Source organism: Gobius niger (genome assembly GCF_951799975.1).
Source record: "Gobius niger genome assembly, chromosome: 17".
Classification (NCBI taxonomy): domain Eukaryota; kingdom Metazoa; phylum Chordata; class Actinopteri; order Gobiiformes; family Gobiidae; genus Gobius; species Gobius niger.
This window is the reverse complement of record NC_136868.1, coordinates 22,721,217-22,737,507: the sequence shown is the minus strand read 5'-3', so window position 1 is coordinate 22,737,507 and position 16,291 is coordinate 22,721,217. Positions and strand designations below refer to the sequence as shown.

General features: G+C 41.9%; 1 protein-coding gene across 6 annotated transcripts in view; it reads left to right on the top strand.

The window, feature by feature from the left end:
- ptprsa (protein tyrosine phosphatase receptor type Sa) overlaps window positions 1-16,291 on the top strand; it is a 207,812-nt gene that overhangs the window by 172,015 nt on the left and 19,506 nt on the right. For all 6 annotated transcript variants that reach the window (XM_079575488.1, XM_079575485.1, XM_079575486.1 and 3 more), the window contains 3 exons: window positions 5,949-6,046; window positions 10,236-10,359; window positions 13,923-14,098. In XM_079575488.1, the coding sequence (XP_079431614.1) occupies window positions 5,949-6,046; window positions 10,236-10,359; window positions 13,923-14,098 (398 nt within the window). The remainder of the gene's footprint in view (window positions 1-5,948; window positions 6,047-10,235; window positions 10,360-13,922; window positions 14,099-16,291) is intronic.

Below are 16,291 nucleotides of genomic sequence, written 5' to 3'. Positions count from 1 at the left end.
GTAAAACTTGCCAGTTGCACATTACACAACCATTGACACTTGCTCGTCTTCCCCTTGCGTTTACACTTGTTACCCCACATTACAGCAACAACTGTAACAGGCCCCGACACACACACTGAGGACACACACATAAACATAGTCAGACGTACCCGCACCTCTCTCCCACTGAGATGAGTGACATTTGGAGACAGTGCATCAGAGCGCCCCCCGCCAGCTTTAATTAGTCATTGTCACAAATCAATTAGGGAGAAGGGGGTTGTTCGACGTCTTCATTTTCTACCACACTCATCTCGCCCAATACCCCCTTGCCTCCTGAATATGAACATTGTGAGAGAGCCAGTTTAATGCTTAATAATTAGCTGATGAACAACTGCAGTAGGAATCCAAGAGATTTTTAATAATATTTTAGATACTGATAGTGTCAGGGAGACTTTACACAAAGGCACCGTGCATTAACTTTCTGTTTATTCATCAGGAAAAACGTAAAGCAGTCATCAGCAAAGCAGAAATAAGTAACGTGTTTGTCTTAATAGATCCTTTTTGTGGTCTCTCTAGGGGTAATACAAGTGTTAATGGGATGATTGGGGGGGTCTTTCATCCCCCCCGGCCAGAAAACCACAATTGCAACTTCACTGCCACCGGGTTGGAGTCACCAATACACACTCATCTAATTAGGAAGAAGAAGCGAATAGGCTAACGGGCAAAGCTAACTGCGGGCTAGCGCCACTTAAACAGTATTTACAGCCAAGTTAGAGTGAAAAAAAAAAGATCTCCATTGAGTAATTGGATGTACAATATCCCTCTCTCCCTATTGTCTCTCCTGTCAGCGTAAAATTTACACTCTCGGACAATCAATATGTTAAAAAACAGCAAAATGCCATGACACCCGCAGTGGCGCTGATGGCCTCTAGGGGCACAAGTCACTTAATACTGCTTTAAGTTTGCCTGGCCTGCCAGACACCCCTCCTTTGTGTTCAAAAGGAGCAGAGCAAATTATGCAACGATCTGCACAGAAACAGCCGGACCGTAGGGTGGGCCACAGACAAAAGTGCCCGCCCACTTATCGCGTGTCGTGATGCAGGAGTCACAATATGTCTGTAAGGTTAATCTTGTTTTTTTCCCCCACTTCTAATGATGAAATATAACCAAAGATAACAACACATCAATTCCTGCCCTCCTACTTTGAGATTCTTGTACCACCATCTTTCACCCACTTGTCCTCTTGCGCTGAAAGCTGTCACATCTGGTTTGTTTCTGCTTGAACAGCTGGGGAGACCCAAGTCTTTTTCCACATGCTCCTTTCTCTGAGGACTCCCCGCCCGCACCTCCGCCGCACGCCAGACTTTGAACCTCCGTCTATTCCCTGGGAGCCTTGACTTCCCATCAGCGCGGGCTCCTCGACTGTCAAATAAGAATGCACATGGTTTTCCACACCTCTCACTCCCAATGGCTCAGCGTTTAGCCGCAGACAATGGTCGCCTTGAGAGTTTAGTTTTCAGCAGGAAACATAAGCTGGTTTTCCCCCTCCCGCTGTCCCTGTCTTCAGTCAATCCGAGGGGAGGGGGGGGGGGGCTTTCTGATCTAAAGGCTGTTTATTGAAGCCTGAAGATGGCAAATCAATTCCTCTATAACCATTGTGTGTATGACTGTAGATGCCCCACGGGTGACTGTGCAACGTAAATTAAGCTTTTCTCATCAACAGTTAGGGATCGGATTGATTTCCCATGCTTTTACGCTATTACTTCATTTACCTTTTCCTTTGCATTACAGCTTTACATTTGCCTATATTCTTTGCTCTTCACAGACTCTGGTCTAAGCAGTCCGCAAAGTGACGCAGAGTTGAGTGGTGAAAGTTAGTCTCCCTCTTTTTGGCCTTTTTTAATCAATTTTGTTACTGTGTGTTATTTGGCACTGCTTGCCTCTATTTGTTTACTTTTTCAGACGGTGCAGCAATATCTTTGAAGCGCTAATTAATTACTATGATGTTGGAATACCCTGCTTTTATTTTGCCTGTAATTGGATGTCGTTCACTAGAGCCTGGGCATTAATCCTCACTGTACAAATTAACCTCCTGATTTAAGAATGGTGGATAGGTGAACTCGCTGTGTCTGAATTTCCTTCCTTAAGACTCCTGTGATTATGTTCATTTATGTCGTAATGTGTTGCGATATGCCACAATTTTCAACAATAAAATGAGGGTCAGCAAAGGTGACAATGCAATCAACTTGACTTATATTGCAATGGCTTCTCTTGGACAGTACAGATAATGCAGAATGTGCCGTAATGATCCTGTGACTTTAGTATTACTCTTAACCTCTTGACCATGGGCATTTTCTCCAGTTCGGCTTCACCCAAATCTAAAAGCTTCTCAACTGGAGAGCAACAGTGTAGTGCCTCATTTGAAAGCTGAGACCTACAAAAGTGTCATTTTGTAAGCGTCTTTTCCAGCACATTTTTTTTCCACTTTTTTTTTTGCGTTTTTGTCTCATTTTTGTGGCTTTTTTTCATCGCTTTTTCGTCGTGTTTTCTCACCACGTATTTGTTACTTTATGGCAGATTTTTGCTGCTTTTCCGGCATGTTTTTGACCCTTTTTTGTAGCATTTTTGTCCCGGTTTTGTCACTTGATTGCCGCATTTTTATTTTAATCATAATAATAATGCATCGGTCCTGCATTATCTGCATATATCGCTTTTCTGGACACTCAAAGACGCTTTACATTGCATTATTCTCTCACTCCATACTCGGTGGTGGTAAGCTACTATTGTAGCCACAGCTGCCCTGGGGTAGACTGACAGAAGTGAGCCAACCAGTCTGCCCCATCAGCCCCTCCGACCTCCACCAACCACTCACTCACTACATTCTCCAGGCTTCCCGGTGTTACCAAACGGTCTCCCATCCAAGAACCAGCCAGGCCCTTCCCCGCTTAGCTTCCAAGGTCTGACGGGATTGGGCATAGCAAAGGCGGTATTTTGTTTTCATTCTTGTATTTGGCGCTATATTTTTGCTTTTTTCTAAGCTTTTCGGGTAATGCCAAAGTGGAGAAAATGTCCTCAGTTCAGTTGGTTAAGATGTTAAACCTGGGTCCAAATTGAAAACAATTAAAATTGTGTACACAATGTACTGTATACAAAATGATTGAACTCTCTTATTGAACTATTTGGGCAAGTAGAGCTGCGCCAAAACATTAAATCACCACAGGGATCTGATATTAGGGTGAGATTTATCGGCATATCACCCAGCCCTAGCAACACCGTATACTGTAGTACGAGATCTGAAGGAGCTATAGGGAGGAAAATCAGACGCAGCCATTGTTACCCCACACTCCTACTCCCTCACTTCAGCATTGCATCTTCCCACTAATGACATCCTTTGTGCACATGCCGCTAACAAGCAAAATTAATTAGCGCTACCGCAAACAATGGCTCAACATTTGATCACCTCCTCTCCCCTGCTCGCTGCAAAATCCCCTAAATTCTGGTTTCCCTCCACCGCAGGCTCACCCCTTGTGCTTACCCGCTTGAATTTTCTCTTTTATATGCAAATACAGCACACAGCACAAATATACCACGGGTAAAAAGGGGGTCTACTTTGACTTATCAAGGAGGAATCATTACACTCTATTTTCCAGGCACAGAGGAAGATTGGAAATGTGTAATTAAATGGGAGTTTGTTTTGTGGAATTCGTTGATCACGCTCCTGATTGGGACGTGGAAATTTATGCAGATGTTAGGGGGGGGATTTTGAAAACAATTACAGCACAGGGAAGCATTGGATGGCATGAAATGTGTCCTTGAAAAACTTTGCTCGACATGGGACGCAGTGTAAGGCATTTGAAAAGACAAACACAGAATTAAGATCAATTCAGAGTGAAATCAGTTTTGTTCACGTGCTCTTTTTTGATTTATTAGAATAAATAGGTCAATAAACAAACATTTTCCTCTGCAGATATTGATCTTGTGCAGACGGAAAAATATATTCAGTTTGTATTAATTTTAAATTGATGGTAATGTTAACACTCGCATAATTCAGAAAGCAACTTTTAGCCCTAATCAATTAGGAAACGTTTTAAAGTCACATTTTCAAAGCAACTTTCGGATATGTTTATCCAACTCTGCAGTCTAAACCATGTTGTGCAGGTGAACCCTTTGGCCTGTTATAGGTGCTTAGCTATTCAGGGTCTTTAACATGCAGACAGTAAAGCGGGCAGTGTAAACACCAGCTCAGAGCACCTGATAGAAAGTGATTAATTTATTCGCAAAAGTATATCACAAACACACTTTGATCTCGCCGCTCTTATTCTGTCTCAAGGTGAAGCCAAGACTTTCCCCATTTACATACAGTTTACCTTTTTGATTTTGCTCGTAGCTTCTGATACCTCTCCTTTTGAATTTCTAGCTGCCAAGGAAATTTAATTTGCCATTTTTCTCATTGCTTATCTTACTGAATCCCCATTGCAGAAGTGATTAATAACACTTCTCGAGAGCTGCCACAAATACCGCCACGGTTTGTTAGTTCCCAGAAAAACAGTGCAAAGAAACCACTTTCTGCATAGAATGTGTCCCCATATTTTGCAAGGTTTTCTTTGTTTTGTGTTAAGGATTAGTGATTAATTAGCATCCGAAAAAACAGCATTAATTGAGAAAACAGCATCAAGATGATGAAAGTGCATCCGCTCTCGTTGCGTAACTTAACAAGCACTCTCTTAATTCTGTGTGCCCGTTCATTTAGTGGCAGATGTCACGCCACGCATCTCATTTGTATTGTAATCTTTGTTAATCTTCATGTAATTGCTGCGGGTATATTATAAAATAGATTGCCATTACTAATAAAGGACGTCAGCATGGGAAGTTTACTACTAGTCATGCAAAACATTGACAAAATCCTTCACATTCTAAGTGTAACCTTTGGCACTGGTCCTATTTTATGATTTGAAAGATATGGTGTTCAAATTTGGATTCATAACATAAAGGATCAGGTACCCCCTATGTACCCAACAAAGTCAGCCAAAAACATAAGCTTCCCCCTTGACACTGTAAGTGATATTAAGCATTGTTTGAAAGGGGGGAATTAAGGCCCTTTAACATGATTAGGCTGATTCTCATGCTCAATTAACGCCTTGGACAAGTTTTTTGTGGAGAGATGTTGACGCTGTGCTGACCTGTGACCCGCCGCACTCAGCGGGGTAGAGCGCTCTCACTGAAAATATGGAGGCGTGAAAGTATTGCCTCGGCCACATGCAGGGACACAGCACCAATCTATGGCCGCTGCATATTCCATTACATGGCCCAGCATTATGCGTCTAAATGGATTAGCGGACTGGAGCGCACAGCAGGGTTGATTACAGTGGCACAGCGACAACAGCACGTTGTGAATATGGGTAACAGCTTTTATCATGGTATTTTTTTTGCGGGATATTAAGAAACCGTATTCTGTGTCTTTTGTGAATTTAGGACAGGGCACAAATAGCAGCTTGCTTGCTTGCTTTTACACACCTCAGAAACAGTCGCGCCTGCTCACGTTCCCAAATATTTTGCCACCTCCCTCCTCACATGAGCCCAGGTCAGGTCAGGGCTTCACGCAATTTACAAGTGTGCTTTATGCAATTAGGGAAGCAATTTACGACTCTAGTATGAACACGATTAACAGCGTGGGCTTTGTATAGTGCAAGTCTACATGTAATTATGCGGCTTTTCTTGCTTGTCAATATGCTTCTTGGCGCAGTGGCCATTGTTTGGTTTGGTCATAAAAAAGAACTTCCAAGCAATCAGTGCAAGATGTGCTTGACAAATAAAGTGTTTTGAGCTCTGGCCTGGTCACTGTAACACCACCACCACATTTTTGCAGTGTATATGACGTGCACAAGCTTAATCACCACTACCTGCTTCCTGATTTTTTAAAGTCATTTGCTAATAATGTTGACTTGTTTGTCTCTCTTCTTGCGGAGCAGGTATGATGAACCACCCTCCTATCCCCATCTCGGAGCTGGCTGAACACACCGAGCTGCTCAAAGCCAATGACAACCTGAAACTCTCCCAGGAGTATGAGGTGAGGAGGTCAAAGTGTCAAACTTTTTTTTTTTCCCCCTTCAGCCTCATAGTATCGATTTTCCTATGATTGTGTTTTCATTGGAAGGTCATAGTGCAGCTTGGCCCATGGGAGTGGACATTTGCTCCTATTTGTTATTGCCTTGTTAAAACTTCAAAAAAAAAAAGTCATTTTATTGAAGGCAGGATTAAGTGTTTGTCGTTTCAAAGAAATATCGGCACTTTCTAACATTGAATTTGAATTAGCGAAGAAAAGCGATAACCTTTTTATGGGAAAGTAAAACATGTAGTGTGCAATATACTGCCAACCACGCATAATGATGACACTCTCCAAAGTAAAAATCATTTTATTCTGCCTAGATTTTGTGTTGTTCTGCATGTATTTCTGTGTGTGTACTTGCATACCCGTGTGTGCCGGGAGTTGGGGGGGGGGGGGTAACTGAGCTGTCTTGGCTCTGAGACTGCAGCATTATAAATGACACCCAAGTTGATTAGAAATCAGGAGCGCTGAATCAGCTCTCGTTTGCATACAAGCAATATCCCGCGTTTGCCATTCCTAAATCACGCCGCCTGTCGTCTTGCTCCACTCTGCACCGGGCCTTAGGTAGAGACGTGCTACACAGCCCCATAGATTGCTCCCATCATGCCTCCAGGTCAGGCGCATAACGACTTCTCATAGCAATTCGATATTTCTTTTGCAATCTATAATTCATAAATCCACATTGCAAATGGACAAGCTTGATCCGTCGAGTGTGCGTCGCTAGAGAAGACTATGCCCGGCTGGTGCTTAGCCGCGACTACAACTTCTAATTACTTTGTGCTTTACCGTCCGCTCGGCCCGCTTTTCACTCTTTTCCACAGCTGCACCCTTCACACACCCCAGCACAGCACCCCCAGGAAAAATAAATGACCAAATTAAACGGAGAAGTGTAATTTTAATTTTGTTATTTTCTTGATGAATGGCTGCTCGTCCAGGCGCCCCGGCTTGCCAAGCGCGGTTCTTTCGGGGCTTTTTGACTGATTGGTTTTTAGGCAGGCGGGATGTGAGGGTGTGATGGAGGAGATGGGGGGGGTGGGGGATGCGGAGGGGCGTGAGTGGTGAAGAAGCAACAGAGGAAGGAGAGCGCGGGAGAAAGATGAGGTAGGGGAGCGCGGTTAATGATGAGGATTCAGTGGGAATAGAGAGGGCATCACAGCTGGAGCCAGGAGATGAAGGAAAGATAATCTAGCGCACGAACCCGAGGAAGCCGCTGTCTTACCTGGAATGCTGTATATCCAAAGCTTCTCAATGTAGGAAATGTAGGAAAGTGTTGTTACGGCTGGCTTCTACTGTCTCATGGAGTTAACATTTCATATTAACTACACACTTTTAAACATTTATTAAAGCAGAACTAAGTAACTCATGCCCCTAGAGGCCATAAGCGCCACTGCAGGCGTCGTAGCATGTTGGGTTTTTTACTCATTAATTGTCCGTGAGAGTAAATACGACACTGACAGAAAAGACAAAGGGAGAGAGGGATATTGTCCAATGACAAAATGGAGATCTTTCTTTTTTTCACTTAAACTTAGCTGTAAACACTATTTACAAGGCACTAGCCTGCAGTTAGCTTTGCCCGCTAGCCTATTAGCTTCTTCTTCGTAATTCTATTAGTGTGTATTGCGCCTCCGACCCGGAGGCAGGGAAGTTGCAATTGTGGTTTTCTGGCCAGAGACAGGGAGATGAAAGACCCCCCCCCCCAATCATCCCATTAACACTTGTATTAGAGGAACTACAAAAAGGATTTCTTAAGGTAAACAAATCACTCTTCTTCTTTAAAGCAATACTAAGTAACTTGTGTACCTTAATAAAACCTTTTCGTACTACCCCCTCTGGGGGTAGTACAAGTGTTAATGGGATGATTGGGGGGTCAGCTCCCCCTGGTGTCTCTGGCCAGAAAACCACACTTGCAACTTGACTGCCACCGGACCGGAGCAACCAATACACACTAGTAGAATTACGAAGAAGACGCTAGCAGGCTAACAGACAAAGCCAACTGCGGCCTAGTGCCTCTTTAAACAGTATTCCCAATCATGAGTTTATAGTTCATTTATAAAATAAAAAATCCTGAATCTTGAATCTTAAAAGTAGGGATTCACGTCGTTATTTCGCAAACATTACCTTACCCTTACCGTTTCTGACCCATGTCTAACCATATGATCCAGACATTGAGATACAGATGGCAACACATCATAGCAAGGGGACGTCAGTTTTTACAAATTAAGTCATGTCAAAATTTAGTCATTATGAATGTTTTTTACAGAGCAGTTGGTTCACTAGAACTTTAAAATCAGCACTCGAAGTTAGCTGTTAGCTTGTAGTATGACGCTAACGTCAAAGGTTAGCATTCTCCATTATTTATGTATTCATGGGCTGTTGAACCACTTTGCTCCTCTCCATGTCTCTGTATCTTTATTTGATAGAAAATACATCCATAATTCAGCATTTTTAAAAGTAGTGGTGTAGTAATAGGTGAAAGTGTTCTTTTGTCTCTTAGTTTTCCCCTTTGACTGTTGCCATTTGTGGGTGTTACCAGAGATGCCGTCTGTATACTACGGCAACACATACTGCGTCATTTTAGGTGCTTATGAATAATTAACAAACGATTCGGAAGGCTTTTTAAAGTTTTATAACAGATGAATTAAGTGTGTACTGAATGCAGTCACATAATAGGCTATACGCATATATATATATTTGGAAAATATCGCACACTTATCTCAATGGGTACAGAGAAGAGAAATGTTTCACCTGGCATGCCGTATATTCATTAGATGTCAAGCAGTTAGCAGCCATTTCACTCAAAGCTCCGTGATGGCTCCCGCTCTCTCATCACAAGCAGGAGAAATTGATGCATTATTCAAGCAAATTGAAAATTATTCCCGGTCGAAGTTATTCCGCAGAATTTGGTACTACACGCGCAGTGCAAATATTACTCATACGCTGGTCTTAATTTTCAGACTGACTGATGTCTCCCAGAAGTGACCTCAATCTCGCTGCGCACACAAACCAGGGCTGTGAGATTGGAGGAGCTTCAAAACACTTTCTGGCAGTTTTTGGAGTTGTGGAGAAAAAAAAGTGCATTCCCTGGGTGGATACTATTTCATGTTGAACCTCGATAAAATCAATTTTGAACTTCATCTCTGTAGTCTTGGAGTAGAGCTCAATTATTATCAGAAAAATCAAGAAAAAGTGCTAGAACTGATTAAATTATAAAATTGAGTGAGTGAAATTAAGCAAGTATTTTAGTATATTTTGAGAGTATTGTAATTGATGTACTATTACCTCCAACATTGTACTATGACCAACAGCACTTTCAATAATTTAGTTCCTTTAAAAATGGTGGTACATTTTCCAGTTAAGTAAACAATGCCCTCCTGTATGTCTACTATTATACCGGTTTGGCCCACTTTCAAAGTTTCCTATACAAACCCCGAGAAAGCAGTATCGTAGTTCCATGGTGCTGCAGAGAAGTGGTGCAAACATCAGAGACAGATAGAGATGAGATAGTGTGGGAGAAATAAGAGCATGTCGTCTTTTGAAACAGAGATGATCCGGAGATACCGATAAGAGAAACAAGCGCACCCAAACAGGCGAACAGGGGGAAGCGATTGTGGAGACGGGGAAATAGATAGTGGCTTAAACAGAGGGAAAGACCTGATTGCTGTAATGATTACATGCAAATTGTCCGCGCGGGTTTCCAGTTGGACTTCATCTCGCTCTAATGTCCTCTTTCCAAGCTGCCCCTCTCCCCGCTACGCTAACTGCTAATATCCTCCGAGTCCCTGGCTGCACTGCCAGTCGTCTATGAGCAAACAATGACTGGTAATGGAATACTAAATAAACCTGACAAGGGATCTGAATATTTATATGTGATGCTTAGATTGTAAACGGCGGCTGCAGCGCGAGCGTGCACCTTTCTCTTCGCTCGAGGCAAAGAATGCAGTCACCTCCATCAATATTGTTCTGAGCCGTTATGCATTAGCCACTATGTATTAATGATCCTGATGTAGTTGTGTGTACAGCTGTTCAATGTGTTTAATCTGACTATTGAAAACATTTCTATTCCTTGCTTCTTTTTTCAGTGGGGAAATTAGTTTTGATTATGTGGTACAACTATCCCTCATTCTTCCTTTTCTTTTTCTGTCCCCGTCAGTCTATTGATCCAGGCCAGCAGTTCACCTGGGAGCACTCCAACCTGGAAGTGAACAAGCCAAAGAATCGTTACGCAAACGTCATCGCCTATGACCACTCACGAGTCATCCTGGCTCCCATTGAAGGTAAGGGCTGCTTATCTGCTTCCAGTGAGCCTGCCTCGTCCTATGGATAGATGTGACGCGGGCTTTGTCCAGACTGTCACGTCAAACAGAAAAACAGGGATTCCCACATTTCAATAAATGTACAGTGATGCATATGTGTATAATATTTAAGCACTTAAACTGGGCCATATCCTCACCAATGGTTAGTATTCAGAAGTGAATAAAAGGTGTTCTCTTTTGGAGCTCAACAGTCAGTGACAGGAGTAATCCATCAGTCCTTCTTCAAAACTCGCTCTAATTCCAGAAGTTCATTTTACATTTGTTTCCTCATTGAAAAATTCTTAAGTCTTAGGAAAATTCACGGGGGGAAAAGCATTTCACCATATTTTCTTAGTATTTGGATTTTCTTTCATTAATAATACTAAAGCTAGCTGATTAAAGTCCATTGCCTCTTTGAATTCTTAATTTTTGTAATTCAAAGTCAAAGGAAAAGTTAACAGGATTTTGACTTTTTGAGCCAGAGAGGATTTCGAGGGGGGGACTTGACTCTTGTGCTCCTTTAGCATAGCCCCAACTACATTATACAGTAAATAAGACCTATAGAATTATTTGTGGAAATGCATGATTCGATGTATGATTGGTGAGGTAGTTTGAAAGTTGAATATATGGGGTTTGAATCAGAGTGGATAAAATTGCTGAAGTGAAGCATAATAGCGGGTGGTGGGTCTGAGTCATTGCACCATAATGCACAAAAAGAATAAAATATACACTAAGTGGGGTTCAGATTCAGTTCACTGCGGCTGTTTCCAGTGATGTCTGGTTTCTGGATTCGCAGATCAAAACAACGTGTACTTTCAGAGCTGGACTCGTTTATAGACGTAGAGGTGGGGGAAAAAATGTGAATCTTAAAATGCTGACTATAATAGGGACAGGATATAATATGGAACGCAGGTCAAATTTTGATCATATTCTATGTTCACTTTTATAGCTTTTATCTGCTTCTTCTTACTGTAAGAGCTCACATTTCACTGAAATTGGTTAAATCAGCCTGCCTCTCACTTGAAGAATGACGGAGAGGAGTAGGCGGAAGCGACACGCCTTTTGTGTTTGAAACAAAGATAATTTGATATAACAATCTCTCACAGGCTCAGCTCACAAATCGATTTCATGTTGTCAATTTAACCACCCCTACTTAAGTGTTTCTCCTATATATTTGGGAAGCCACAACTTGCAGGCGTTTGTGTACAATCCGAGTTCTCCTCCTGGCCAGCTCTGAACTGTACTAAGTATCCCGCATCCACGCAAGCTCTCCCAGTCATTCCTAAATCCCCAGTGACACAGTCAGCAGTAGTCAGCCCCTCAGCGATGACATTGTTCTGGCACTGCTTCTGCACATAGCATTCCTGATTCCCAACTCCGCTGTTCTCCCCCTTTGAGTGCTTTGACGAGCTTTTTCACACAAGTCGGGCCAATTTGGGAGCCGCCACAACACACGTAACAAAATTATCCCGAGGAGAAGAAGAAAAACGGCCATAAATACATAAATTAATCAAGTCTGAAATTTCTATTTTACACTGCAGTGATTTTGCCATTAGTCGCAGCAGTAGAACAATCCATGCACTCCGCCATTCTCTGTTCACTTAGCTATGACTAAGGCACCGCAGTCGGAATGCGAGACGTGGTATCCGTTTTAATTACATTTGGCTTTCTTTTCTCTCCTTTCCTCCTTATTTCCATTCAAGCTTTAATTATTTTTCCCTGTCCCCCTGCATGCTATCTCATTTTGCCTCTCCACCTTGCTTGTTGTCCTCAATGCATCTTCTCCTTCTCTCTTAAATTAGCCCAGTCAAGTGTTTCATTGTTTGTCGCCGGAGTGAGGAAGTGTCAGTCAGGGGGAGACGTGCGGGCAAGCGCAGATGAAGCCGCAGAGGCAGCAGCCCTTGCGTTCGACGGGAAGAGAGCAGAAGAGTGGAAGTTCGCTTAAATGAAGGCGGATGATGTGGCGCCTTATCGCTGTCAGATGTTCTCTGTTAGACAAACCCTAATCGCACATTATCTTGTTTACATAGACAACGCGATGGCTTTTTACCCAGCCGGATCACTTTGTCACTAACAACTTATTCTACCTGTAGCCTTTTTTTTTTAATTATTATTCAGAACAGTTGTTGATTTTACTCCTCCAGCTTTGAACTTTATTGTTTTCCCAAAGCACCCGCAACAGAACGATCCTCCTGTGAGTTATCCTGAAATCTGTTGTGGATGTCAATACCATAACTTATCATATCAGAAGCTACAGAGTTTTGTTTCTATTTAAAAAAAAAAAACACACAGCATGTCACATTTAAGGTTTGAACAAGTTCAAGTAACCGTTTGATGCCGGACCTCATAAGGCAAAATCCGCTCGGCCTTGTTTTCTTCCGCGGTGTCCCGACCTGACCTCCAAATCCCCGATGACTGACCGGATCTCAGAATTCCTTTCAGAATCATTGCAGCGCAGTCATACGATCTTTGCTTTGTAGCTTAAGTGCTAACTTTTTCTCTGAGATTAAAGCTCGATGACAGTTTTGGACCACATGATGGGAATAAAAGCTTGTACTCTTTTGATCACCAGCGAACCAAGAGAGAACCTTTACAAGTAACTGCGCATTCCGGCTTTTTGCAAGTGCGTTCGACACATTAAAGAATAGCAAGCGGTACTTTGATAGCTACATGTAGGCGGGATCTGCGCACGCATTGGTCGATCCAAAAAGCAGAATGGTCCCTCGTTCGTGGGGTGCAGCCGCGGGCGTGTGACAGAGCGCGGTGGCAGGAGCAGAGCAACGGCTGAGCGGCTGAGGCTGATTTAGTTCTCGCTGTCCCCCGGTCGGTGAGCGCTCCCCAGCCGTGGAGCTAAATCAGATACAGACGCTGTGCCAAATCGACAGGCAACGGAGGCACACAGAGGAGGAGAGGAACATGATAGGACCTCACCAGAGTGCACTGTGATAAGGACACAAATTAGTGCAATAAACTATGGGGTTTCACAATGGTTTGGAGCAAAAGGCTTAAGGAATAAGACGGAAATCTAAATAGTATGTAAAATCCAAAGAGCATCAGTGACTTTTTCATCCTGTGATAGAAACATTTTTAAATAAGTGAACTCGTTTTGTATGCAAACGTGACGACATCGCGATCACTCGTATTGACAGTCTGAATGTATTTGTAATGTTTGTGTAAGCTCTCAGACACACATTGCACTTTACGGTATATAATTATTATATCCCTGTTTTACTTTTAAACAAGTGGTTCATAATGACACCATCACACCATCTCTCTTTCCCTCTAACCTCTCTGGGCAGTCTCATTTTTGACAAATTTCCTATTGCCAATTTTCACCCATTTTAACAGAAAATGGTGTGAAAAATCATTTTCCATCTTGAATTTTTACACCTCCCTTGATTAGAGACCAGGATAAGCGTGTGAGTAGTGGGAATTATTAGGACGACTGGTGCCAAACAAAATGCTGTCAGTTTACCAAGAATGATATGTGTGTTAATTAAAAAATCAAAATCAAAAACATTTGCCCTCGGCTTTGTGCTCACCAGGGATCACAGGCAGCGATTACATCAACGCCAACTACATTGACGGATACAGGAAGCAGAACGCCTACATTGCCACCCAGGGTCCTCTGCCTGAGACCTTTGGTGACTTCTGGAGGATGGTGTGGGAGCAGAGGGCGGCCACGGTGGTGATGATGACCAAACTGGAGGAGAAGTCACGGGTAGGCAGCAACACACGGCACTGCAGAGACTAATGCTGGAGAAGCTGTGTCCGAATGTCCACACTATTCCCTGTTTAGTGCACTATAGTGGTCACGTAATAGCTTATAGTAGATGTAGTGCAGTCCTTAGTTTTTGCTGTACCATAGAACATACTCAAAAATAAAGCATCCTTTTGAAATATTTATATATATATAAATATTTTTAACTATGAACAAAACTCTATCCTTAGTTTATATTATTCTTAAATTCTGTTCACTCATTCATCTATAATCTAATTAACAATTTGTATTGCTACAAGGAAAACATTTGACATTCTAGTTAATTCTAGTTTTGCTTTTTCAATATTTGTACTTCCTTCACCCACTTTTCAACTACCACTTTATCCTACATTTCTTGCATACATTTTAAATAAATTAACCTTAAAGGGGCTAGATGCAAGTTAGCCATTTTGTACACACTACTGCCACCTCAGGTCATACATGTAACTGCACCTTCTATATTAAGTTCGTGCATGACGGCACTTCGGTCCCGAATTAACACCTTTTTGAGTGACAGTGCAGGATTTTAGAGGCAGTTGTGGTAAATATGTCTGGGCTCATTCTACACCTTAGGACATTGTTGAAACATGTAGGGGGAGGTAAATGCTTAATTTTAACATATTTAAACTCCGTATAGTCCCTTTAAGACTAGGGCTGTCACGATAATTACTATATCGACTTATCGTTCTTTAAATAGTAGGTAAATGACATATATTTTTGGGCTCCATATTTATCGTCTATACATTTCTTAGCATTTCTCCCCTATTTTTTCTTTTGAATTGAGTTACATTATATTTCATGTTAGAACAAAGGTTTACTGTCATTTTTATACCTGTGAGTTGACAGTATCTCGAATCGTTAGAGTCAATGATATCGTTTATCGCGATACTTTCCTCCCCCGATACATCGAACCTCAAATTTGTTGTCGTGACAGGCCTAGTTAAGACACGCTCAGCTTCACATTGAGTCTCCCACAGCCCACTTGGCCTTCACTGGCTGACTAATCAGATTAGATTTTCAGCACGTGATTGATTTTGAGTTTTGAGTGACTCGTGATTGAAAGTAGAAGGTGCTTGCACTGTTAAATCTACACACACCACATAAGTGAGGGCGTTCAGGGACCTGCTGGTGTTTTTCAGTCCTTATTTGCAGCGGAAACTACAAGCTGTTGCACATTCCCTGCAGAGCGTGAGAAGCACGGTGGTGCACTGTGTAGGCTAAACTTTATTTAAAGGAGCATGGTGCTACAGAGAGATACCTGCGGTCAGAGCCTCCCACATCAATCTGGCAGTAGGAACAAAGCAGTTATTCAAAATGTGTAATTCAAGATAAGGATGACTGAGGAAGCATCCCAGTAGATCTTTACAAATTGTCATCATAAGCAATGTTAATTTCGTCGACTAAAATATTTAGTCTTAATTTTTGTCAAAGTGTTATTTTTGAAGACTAAAATTGGACTAAAACTAAATTAAAAGTTGTTCATGAGACTAAAACTATGACTAAAATGTCCAGATATTTTAGTCGACGAAAATAAGACTAAATAAAAATGAAAAGTAGAGACTAAAATCATCCAAACTTCTATTGACCGTCTGAAAAAGCCTCAGATCATTTACAATCACTGCTAAAGGATCAGCTCTGAGCTTTATCATGTGGAGCAGAAACATGAAGCAGAGGAACAAGATTAAATATGATTATAATGAATATTATCAATGCAAAGTCGACTAAATTAGTCTTAAATTTAGTCGACTAAATTTACTTGCAATTTTAGTCGACTAAAACTAGACTAAAATTGAAATGATTTTTTTGACTAAAGCTCGACTAAAATTAAATTACATTTTAGTCAAAAGACTAAGACTAAAACTAAATTAAAATATGTTGTCAAAATTAACACTGATCATAAGTCACATTAGACCGCGATTTTTAATCATGAGTATATATTCAGAATCTGATTGATCAAGCACGCCACTTTTAATCCCTATTGTGTCCAAAGTTACTCGAATAAAACCCCAAAAGACTTCCGCGCCTACTTTCGCAGCCAAAACATTCCTTTACTTTCCATATTGAGCTTGTCTGAGTGTCAAAAAGCTGTGCGTGTGGTCTCCTTGTGTCAAAGCCAACGCGTGTCAACATCAGGCTCATTCACCCCAGTTGTCT